The sequence below is a fragment of the Protopterus annectens genome, chromosome 9.part0 (assembly GCF_019279795.1).
Source record: "Protopterus annectens isolate FY-2018-M chromosome 9.part0, PAN1.0, whole genome shotgun sequence".
NCBI lineage: Eukaryota > Metazoa > Chordata > Ceratodontiformes > Protopteridae > Protopterus > Protopterus annectens.
This window is the reverse complement of record NC_056743.1, coordinates 279956191-279968199: the sequence shown is the minus strand read 5'-3', so window position 1 is coordinate 279968199 and position 12009 is coordinate 279956191. Positions and strand designations below refer to the sequence as shown.

The window sequence follows — 12009 nt, the reverse complement described above, 5'->3', positions numbered from 1 at the left end:
CATATCATTTTAGCAGCCACACTAATAAAAATTCTTACCATCTGTTGTTGCAACGATTACTGCATAAGCAATGATGGGACCATTTGTAGAATCAAAAATGTTGGGATCAAAACTGAATGTGAAGGAGGAAGATGTAATTGAGGGAGAAAGTAGTGGATAAAAGTGTGGTGGTGGTGGATCTGAAAAGAAAGGTTATATTATATAAACAGATTAGGATTCTGCAAGTAATGCCAAACATAACACTTATACTGTCTGCTAGATACAATAAACTACATTTATTCTCAAAAGACATAAAATGTACAATTTCTGAATACATAACAGTGTAATAAATATATTTTCTATACCCTTAATTAAGAAAATCTTGAGAACATACTTCTTCATCCTGGCTTCTGCCCCTCACCCTAGGTTTGAGTAGCAGGTAGGACTAAGTAGGGGGGTGGGGCTAGGTTTCAGAGATGGGCTGTGCCATCAATCAGGTATCAGTCACAGGACATGACCAAGCCATGGAAAGGCTGACTAGGTGGTTTAAAACAAGAGGTGCTAATGAGGTAAAACTCTGCTGTGGTAAGTAGTCAGTTTTTTCACCTACAACCCCAGTACATGCCACTATTGGCAGCCTTGGATTTTTGGAGGTAAGGCACAGATTTTTTCAGATATACTGGAAACATGAAAAGGGTTGCTGGTTATGTTTACACATAATGGAAAAGTAAAAAGGGGTTGCAAAAACAAGTTTAGCTAATGATCTATTCTCAGTAACTTAACAGGTATCACTTGCCATTGATGATAGAAGACAAGTATACTATGGGTTCTGTTCCCAAAACAGGTGCTTGGATTCATATTCCAATACTGACACTGAATTGCTGCATAAAGGAGATTTTGTATTCCTGAATGTGCTGTTTGTTGAAACAGAAATTAAACCAAGGCCCATTCACCCCAGTTGGTGGTAGCCCAGCTGGATTGAAAAGATCCCCTGCACATACTGAAAAGATAGAGGTTGAAACACACACACACAACTTGAAACACATAAACACATACATCTCACCTAGACACATACACAAACCCTCATGCATGCACATATATCATTATAATGTGGTCGACTGTAAAACAGCCAACACAATATTTTGAACAACCACACTATTGAAAGCATACATCCAACCTACTAAAGAAAGCACATTCCTTTGCAATCTTTACATTAATACCTCTCCAAAAAAATAGCATTTAATTTGTCTGACTAGTGATATTACTATGGAAAGTTTATTTTTAAGTTAGTGTGGGGTTTGCCCCACTGCACCAACTAAGTAATGTGTGCTAACACTAACCCTAACTATGCCTCTGCCCCAACCCTAACCCTGCGCTCTAACTTGAAAGAAAAATTTTCTATAACAATATGAGAAAAAAGTCAGTCTAAAAGACATACCTAAGCACCAAAACATACATTCATGAATACATCACTAAAACTATCCCTTTACCTATCCCTGACCTTAAAACATATGCAATCAGACATGCACTAAATCTATCTCCTTTTCTAACTTTTACTCTAACCCTAACCCACAGACATCTGCACAAGTGCATGCATGCACACACACACTCTCCCACCGATCCACCCTATTATAATCGCACTTACCTGTTATGACAAAGCACACATACAATAAAACATCTGTTCAATAAACAGGATGTTTGAACAAACAACCTTATACTTTCCAGCTGTCGACCAAAGGAATGTGCAACTAATCACAGTACACACACAAGCACGCACACGCACACACACACACATGTTCACTTTATAATCTCGAAATACTGAAATCTCGAATTTCAGTATTTCAAAACCATAAAGTCGAACATTCCAAATCCCGAAACTACTAAATCATGAAACACGAAATCACGAACAGAAACACACCATACAACACATACATCATCCAACCCACACCACAACAAACAAAACACACACAAATAAACCTACACTACATATAAGTTGCACCCTCCACACCCCCAAGATCGCACAAACAGACACAAAAAGGAAAATCATACCCACACATTCTACAGTCCTCAAATATACCCAAACAAAACACATACACAAACACCAACACATCCAACACTTACACAACCCTACTTGCACCTGCCTACCCTAACCCACACGTACAACTGACAAACACATTCACCCACACTCAAACTCCCTCACAAAACCCTTACAAAACACTCACTTACCTTACATTACACCTAAATCCACACACAACACCACACACCATCCACTCACAACACCATACATAATGTACCGTAAAGCCATAACCACAAATTTCAGATATTCAGACTCAGTGATTATGTACATTTGCAATTTTAAACATTCAGCTTTATAATTTTGGGATACTGAAATTCAGGATTTCAGTATTTCAAAATTATAAAGTGAACCCCTATATGTGTGTGTGTGTGTGTGTGTGTGTGTGTGTGTGTGTGTGTGTGTGTGTGTGTGTGTGTGTGTGTGTACATATATATATATATATATATATACATATATATATATATATATATATATATATATATATATATATATATATATACATATATGTATGCAGTCAACTGGACAGCTGTCAACCTTACCCACTCTCAACAGCACCCATATATATATATATATATATATATATATATATATATATATATATATATATATATATATACATCTATATATATACATATATATATATATATATATATATATATATACACATACATAAATTCAAAACCTATCACTATTTCCCATCTCACTCTTTGTTAAAGAACTATTACCAAGCCTCACTTAACAATCCCAATTGTAATCCTAAAAAATTCTGGAACTCTATCAATAAACTTCTCTCACCTGGTACTCCTACCCCACCCACACCTTATTCTGACAAGACTCCTCTGGAAATAGCAACCCTCCTTAATAAGTTCTTCATTGAAACCATTTTAAACTAAACTGTAACTAACTTCTCCACCCGCACTCTTTAAATCTATCTACATCTCCATCCACCTCCGATTCATCTCTCTTACCCTCACTCTCATTCTCACTATCACCTATTCCCACCTCTTATATCAAGTTGCTCTTAACTAAAGTAAAACCTGGTTCACCCTCAGCTGATAACCTTCCTCCATTATTCCTTAAACATGCAACTACATCTCTAGCTTACCCCATAAATATCCTGATTAATAGATCCATAAAAGAAGGCAAAGTCCCTGAAAATTGGAAGATATTTTTTGCACTACCTCTTCATAAAGGTGGAAACTCCCCTGAGCCAACCAATTTCAGACCAATTGCCATACTGTCTCCTCTCTCCAAAATACTGAAAAAGTGCATCCATAAGCAAGTATTTAATCATCTGCTACAAGAAAACCTACTCACACCAACTCAACATGGCTTCCACCCTACACATAGCACAGCTATCACTCTTGTATCCTTTACTAATAACATTGCTCAAGTCAGGGATAAAAGCAAAATAGCATCAGCCCTCTTTCTGGATCTGTCAAAAGCATTCAACACCGTATTTCTTACCATATTTCACTATAAACTCTCCAAATTAGGCTTCTCAAACTCCACCACCTCCTGGTTCTGTGATTACCTCACTAATATACACCAGGCTGTTAGATAGAACTCTTCCTACTCCCCCTTTCTAGCAGTTAGGACAGGGGTCCCACAAGGATCATCATCAACTCTGCTGACAACATAGAAAACCTTCAATCCTTTACACAAAACTCACTCCACTCAGTTGAAAACTGGCTACAATCCAACCAACTCCTGCTAAATGTGAGCAAAACTAAGCTACTACTTTTCCTACCTAAAAATTTGGAACATGCAAAACAGAACATTTCCATAATATCCCTTAATGGAACAAAAATTTCTGTTGACACCCAAACAAAACTACTTGGAGCAATAATTGATGATGAACTTAAATTCAACCATCGCATTCATAGCTCAGTAAAAAAACACCAAAAATTAGGTCTGCTTTACCGTTACAAAAACTTTCTTCCCTGTGCATCCAGGCCATCCCTTGCCCAATCCCTGCTTCTACCATCCCTACTCTATGCTTCACCTATTCTTACCCATCTACAGAGTAACCTAATATCTAAACTAGAAACCACATATAACAAAGTAGCCAGATTTCCTGCAACTCAACCTTACAAATCCCATCACTGCCTCTCATTAAAGGCTTTACACTGGCCTGAACTTACTGCCTCAATCCCAACTCCTTATAGCCCACAATATATTAAACAATCCTAGATCCTGCCCATGCCCTTCAAATTCTCTGACACTTTATACCCCTCAATACCCACTAAGAAGTATTAATCAATACTTTCTTGAAGTTCATAAACCAAACAAAACCTTTGGGAAAATACTCTGTCACTCAGTTGTAAAAAATTGGAACACACTCCCTTTAGCCCTTAGACTACTTAAAGACAAAAATGCCTTCAAGAAACAGCTTAAATCTTTTTTCCTATCAAATTGGACATGTTCATGCTCTAAACTAATACCCAAGAAATAGTCAGGGATAATCTAACTTAACTGTATCACTTCTAGCTCTCTCTCTTACTACTAGCTACACATTTTTTTTCCGTCATATTCCATACTAGTTAGCTCATGTTACACTCAATTCCCATAATCCCTTGTTACTGTTCTTTAAGTTATTTCTTAACTTCCAAAGTTCCCACAACTTTATCTGTATATTTACTTACTTCATGCCTAGTACCTTGGTTCAGTGATGTATTGACCTTAGTCTTACCATAGTTCTGCTTAGTTTCTTGCCATACTACATGAAAATTTCCATATATGTATTGTATTGTATTTCTTTCCATTCTATATATTCCTTTATTGCATGTTATGTAATTACTTCAAAAGTATGTATACATAAAATGTGATCTGTGTTTATCGTTGTTCTTACTATTTATTTACTTAAACTTTTTTTGGGAAGCTTTTCTCCTTTGGTCTCTGCTGAGAAAGGGCTTCTAAGAACCCATGCCAAGAAAGGAAAACCAAACTGTCCCACAAACAACGGCTGCAGAAAGCAACCGTTCAACTTCTTTACTTGAATAATGTGTATCGTATTGTAAGTGAAGCCAACTATTAGTCTGAAGAAGTCTTCACATTGTGAAGACGAAAAGCGCTTAACAGGAACTTTGTGGTTTAATTGTTTTAATAGTTGGCTTTGCTTCACATTTATTTTTATAAAAGGCTTGCTAATTTTATCAAGTGGACGAATTATTATTTCAAAAGAAGCGACCATACAATACACATTATTCAAGTAAAGAAGTTGAACGTTTGCTTTCTGCAGCCGTTGTTTGTGGGCTTCTAAGAACCCAGACAGACTAACCCGGTTAACAAATGTAAAAATAAAATAAATAAAATAAACATTTCTTAATCTATAATTCCTCCATTTTTCTTTCCATATATTAACCACTATTCCTATTACTTTCATATCAATTCTTTCACTCTGTCCTAATTTACATCCAACCCCTCATAATGTTCAGATCTACTTTATTTACTGAAGCATTCATAGGAGTTCCCTCTATTCCAGGTTTACTACAAAATCTTTCCACTCTTGCTTTATATAACATGACCGCTTTTGCTGGCAATTGCTGTTCTTGATTTATAAATCTTTTCCTCATTCTTTGTATTGCCTTTTTAACTTCATTATTCTAATATGAATTAGAATAATAACCTTACATTATTTTCTTGTACTATATTTTACTTTTTAAGCTACTATATTAATCTCTATTTTCCAAACCACTGATCCTTTTTGACACTCATATGTTTCTTCGTTAGTATGCACTTCTTTCACATACACTTTTCTTTCTCAGAATTCTTTATCCTTATTAGCCAACAGTCTAGCTGCTATGTACTCCTTATAATGGTTTATACATTTTAACACCCAGAATGAATATAATGCCATTATGTGAACCATCTGATTTACTATACCCAAACCATCCTTCATTCACTGTCATAAATAACTCCATTTTTAAATGGATTTAGACAACAGCCCTACAAGAAAGTAAAAATAATATGTAATAAGTGTGTCCATTTTCATCACAAACATATAGACTCCCCCAATATACCATACTTTTCCTAACACAGTTATATTTGTTAATTACACTTTCTTCATTAAAGATAACTTATAGGATCTCCATTAGCCCCCAGTACTCTTTATTCCTTGCATAATATAATCCCATTGTTCCTGAACAACTCATCTATTGCCAAACCTTATACCCAATATCTTAATTTCAGAGTTCAAAAAAAATATACTTCATACTTCTTGCCTACTTTTACGAAACCTTTACTTTTATCCTTTTTTTTCATTTTAATCCTGCTTTTCCCAAACATACTTCTAGTTCCTTTATTACTTCATTTATTTTTGTTACCAACACTATATCTGGGAATAAGAAACAGGAACTACAATGACATTACACTCCCTTGTTTGCTTTCCAATCCTCTTCTTCGCCATTGTTTTCCCTTTACTTGACTGATGTCTCCTAATCTAATGTACTCATCCTCTCTCAGGCTGTCATCACCTCCTATGTCAATCATTTCTATCACCTATATTTGTGTCTCTGATCCTGATACCTATCCTAACCCTCTTACCAGTCCTTGGATTTTTTTACTTCCATACCCACCTTAACTTTTTGGTATATTGAAAATGGGCAACTCTCCTGACAAAATACCTTTCTTTTCTCTCCATTACCCTATCCATTCCTTAACTGTGTCGCTTATGTTTTTCCACATACTTGCTTTCTCTTTTCTCATACTGTCATATACTCCCAATTAAAACTTTTGGATTGGGCCATTAGTTTGAGGCCAACCTGCTGCTCCTGTGCACATATGAGCATGCTGGGTTGTTTCATCCCACATACAAAAATCATGTCACCCTAGGATTTTGTTATCCCATTACTCAGACACCTTTGTGGAATATCTTCTGTTACTGTCAACCTTCCTCTGGATGGAAGTGTGCTTTTTTAATAGCTGCTGTTCTCACATGGCTATTTCACTTTGTTTATCATTAGTGTGTTTACGGCCATGTTGTGCTCAGAAAGTAAACACCTGTCTTGGTATGATTACTGGGATGATACTTTTGAATCACAGGGTATATCCTCAGCATCTCCCATTATTATTGGCATCACAACATTCTGTCTCTTAATATTCATTTCATCATTTAATTTCTCCATTATAGCACATGCTCTAGTACTTACAGCCAAAGTAAAGTAAACCATAATCACTGAATAGTCCTGTCTTAGATATTACCCTTCTTAACCATCCATTTACCAAAACCTTCACATTACCCTTTCATATGCTGACTTAAAAAAGCTATCCTATCTATGCTTAACTGATAGATCTTCAGAATACCCCTCAGCTGTTGGGGTTTTACATTGTCAAAGACTTTAGTCATGTCAAAAGCTACTAATCTAGCATCTTTCCTGGCCTCTCCTATACTATTAACTACCTCTTTAATCACAATTTTTTTACTCTGTTTACCCCTGACTCCATATATTTATTCCACTAATACCTCTTTCAACATTGCCTTAGATCTTTTCTGATAGACATTCATAATGATTTTATAATTTTTATTATTCACTGTTAAAGGTCTCAAGCTTTTAAAATCATCTCTGTGTCTCTTCTTGCATTTGAATCTCATGGCCCCATGTGTCACTTACTTATTTATCCTTTATACCAACAGTTTACCAGAGCAGTAGCTAGAGTGAGGCAAATGAGACAGCCCAACCTAGGGGCACCTTTTTATGTGGGCATTAGATTATGTATTGGAAATGAGCATCCAATTCTATAGCCACTGCTCTGATTTCTTCATTCTTTTAACACATTTAAAATATAATACTTTCCTCCTATGATATTGTCTTATAATAATAATACGCTGTTATATTTATTCCAAGTACAGATTGCTCATTTGCTATCTTTATCACATTATTTCATTCTTCCAGTGTAATATTTCTTTCCAGTTTTTTTTTATTCACTGTTGCTTTTTACCCTATATTTTTTCTCCATCCTCCCACCATCTCTTTCATATAACCTTATCACATACTCTATTTTTTCTGCTTGTGCACCTTTTGAACTTTTCCATTAATTACCTTTATCATTTTTCCCCAATTAATAATTTTGCTACATATGGGAAAACAAACTATTTTCTACCTTTAAAGGAACATCTTCACCCTATACAACAATTTTCTAGTTTCTTCTTACATTATTCTTTTATATATATATATATATATATATATATATAAATATATATATATATATATATATATATATATATATATATATATATATATATATATATATATATATATATATATATATATACATATACACACACACACCCACACACACTTCATCACCAATTTCTAATCCAGTCTTAGTGTTTTCCTTCTTCTCCCATGTGTTCTTTTTGCAACATCAACCACCTTCCCATCCGTATTTCATCTAAAGTCGCACTCTCTTCAGCATATTTCTTATATAATCTCTTAAGTGTGTTAAAGCCTTTCACTTCTTTTACTACTTCTTAATTTTCACTACTGTTTACCCACATATATGAAAATTCTTTTGTTGTACTTATATTTTTTCTGTCAAATGCTCTGACATCATAATATAATTAATTTCAATTTTTTAATTTGCTGTAAAATAGGTATATGTTCTTTCTTCCCCTTATCTCAACTTTCCTATGCCATTAATTCTTTCAATGTCTCAACATTCCACATTATTTTCTTGTTAACCTTCCTCAAGGGTCAATCAAATTGTCTTACAATACATCTGTTCATATGTATACTAATTCAAGGCTAACCTTTCCAAAGATTATTTCTCTTTCATGATTGTAGTAACATAAATGGCTATCATCCTATCAAACACTGACTCACCATAAATCTATAATTGATTCTCTTATTGTATTAATCACACAATCCAGTAATATTACATTTGCATTTTTACACAGCATTGTTAAACCAGAAAGTCTGCCTATGACCTTTCAATATTACAGCATTTCCCTATTAATCTTCCACTTGTTTTCTTAGTTGCTCTTGTTCTATTCTTATTTCTAGCAAATACACAATATGTATTTGATTTAGTACAGCATGGTGAAATACATTAATGTTACTGTTATAATGTTTCATTACCTGAAAATAATTCAGAGTTACTTATTCTCTTTTTTCTTTGTATCTGTGAAATGACTTTCATCTTCCTTTTCGTATTGTTACCCTTGTCCATCTTATATATCTCATGCCTTGCTTTTCCTGTAGCTCATTGTGTTTCTCCTCATTTTTCAATACATGCTATTTATTTTCAGTACTCACACAAACATACCCTCTTCTTATACACGTTGCATTTTATTCTAGCTGACCTCAGTTTCTGTTGCCTGTTCTTCTCCCTTTTCATTTTCATCTATCTTTTCATCAACATTTCCAATAGCTCCCCGTTTTCATTTATTTATTCCTTTTCTTCACTATGGTCAGTTGCATTTCCATTTTAAAATGATGCATCACTGTGAGTGTGGTACAATTAAGCCAAAACGCCCTTGCTTATGTCACTTCCTACATTCCATTTTACAAACTTTCATCTCAAACCTTCTTTGCCCACACTGTGGACATTTGTTTACTACAATAACTAATCAAATGTGATGTTACCCATGAAAAATAACACCCATTATCTGACTCCAATATTTCAGTATTCCTTTGTAAATAACACTTGGCAAATGTTCAGTTTTATAATATGTCATTTTCATAATATAAGACCATTGCATTATCCAGTCCATATATTTTTGTCATTGTTTTTTCTTCACAATTCTATACACTGAGATTCAGGAACAATTAATGCCACTGTATTCCAAAGACTCAATGTGAAATAGAATGATATTCTTGTTTTTTTTTTAATTATATATTTTGTTTAGTAACAAGTTTCTAATTCCATAGATACATATCTTTTTCCAACTCATATGTTTGTAAAATGTTTCCATACAACCAAAAAGCTCAAAACTCAGATCTCAGAATTGTTCATTGCCTAACTATATATGAATGATCTGACTTAAGAGTGCCTTATTCCCTAAAGGCACCAAAACTATTCCCAAACAAAGTATCTGTCTATAATTTTATCTTTTTTTCACTTTTACTATAAGCCATTTTTTTATCTGTGAACTCACTATTGCCACAAATGCAGCTTGCCACACTCACTTAAGATTTTTCACATCAATTTTCTCTGCATTATATCCACATTCAGCCTGAATTCTGAAAATTAAACAATTCCTCTGGCAGCATCTTTGTCTACAAATCTTCAGCATCTTCTAAACTAAATTCTGTATTGACAATTCCACACCAAGGACAGACTGGAACTGTGTGAATAGAATAAATTTTCCATAGCATCTTCCATGATAATGCAATGCTCTAACTGGGATCACAATGCTACAATATATTTATCAATACATTGTCATCCGGCCCTTCAAACTGGATTTTAATAAACTGTATTCCATTTGTAATTGAATTTCTACAATGAACAGGTTCATTTTTAGTCATTGGAACTACAATCTCTGTCATAGTGGATTCCTTTCCAACTCGTAGATTTGAACCCCTCTCCTACACTGTCTTTACGGAAAAAAGGTTCCCCACCAGTACCACTCATGTTATCCACCATAGGAGACCCCATTCTTGAAGTAGCAGCTTACTGCTACTACAGAGCAAAAAATGGATAATTTCTCTAGTGCCCTGGTGAAATTCCCCCCATTCATTGTGGATACTATGTTGGGTCTTGTCAGAAAATAGAGGTCACAGGTCTTGTGGGACTAATCCTCCCAAAGAAACATACATACATGCAGACACTCATACTTACACACATACATACATAAATAAATAAATATAGACTGGAAATTCGAAGTCAGTTTCAGATTTCAGTGAAAGTGTCTAAGTTAGCTAATGATGGACATCCATTAAAAAGGAGTTCTGAGTCATGTTATCAAAGAAAAAAGCATAAATACATACATAATATGCAACTATTTTATAGTAACCTTCCAGTATTCTTTCCTAAAATTATCATAAGACTGTGTCAAACAATAGTGGAGATTTAGTCTTTTACAAGTGGGGACCAAAACAGGCAAAAATGTCAGTAGCAGGAAAAAATGGTCAAATGTAAAGAATCTATGACGTGATTAAGCATGTGTGTGTTCCATCTGTAGAGGACAGCATAAACATAGCCCATTCCTTTGACATATTGTGTGCTGCTACTTAAAACATAGTACAACAAATATTTGTCAACAGCCAGTGAAACAGCAATCTGGACAGGACAGTAATATTCACCAAGTCATAAACAACTAGTAAATCACAGAATGCAGAATGTCACTATTGTGGCTAACACTGGAACAGTCCTTAACCTATGCCTGCTCAGTCAACCTCAGAAATGCTTAAACGTTAAGTGATGAGTTTAATACTGATTGTCTAAGAGTAGGCAGGAAATGCAAAGATCAGAGATTAGTATGCTTCTTATCAAACTGCATTTCAGATTATATCACACTACAACACCTACTCACAAAATTGGCATATACCACAAAAAGAACAAATAATCAAAACTTACATAAACTGAAAAAAAAAAAGGGAAACAATATTTTATGAAAGGGAACAAGCACCCCTACACCACCCATGTGGGTTCTGTGGTTCTATGTACCTCCCACACCCCCTGATAAAAATGTATATCAACTCTGAGATCACAAAACAGTGGAGAACGGGTAAAACCCCCTCTTCCCATTCCATAGTGATCCCACAAAACAATTATTACCATCCGGTGATGTACTGGCATCTTGACAAAACAACCCACCTAAGTAAATGTATGCACGATCAAATAAAACCCTTATTTAAACATACTAAATAACAATACATATCTGGATGCACTTTCATTCAGCTCTAGATGAAAAATGGACTAAAAAGTTGCATTTTACCAGAGATGGCTGAATGGCAACCAACTGATGTGAGGTCAAGGAAAACAACTTATGTTCTGGAGCACTCAGAGGT

General features: G+C 34.7%; 1 protein-coding gene across 3 annotated transcripts in view; it reads right to left on the bottom strand.

Moving 5' to 3' along the window:
• Nucleotides 1-12009, bottom strand: part of PTPRJ (protein tyrosine phosphatase receptor type J) — a 656092-nt gene that overhangs the window by 248046 nt on the left and 396037 nt on the right. For all 3 annotated transcript variants that reach the window (XM_044082858.1, XM_044082859.1, XM_044082860.1), the window contains one exon: nt 39-179. In XM_044082858.1, coding sequence (XP_043938793.1) covers nt 39-179 — 141 coding nt within the window. The remainder of the gene's footprint in view (nt 1-38; nt 180-12009) is intronic.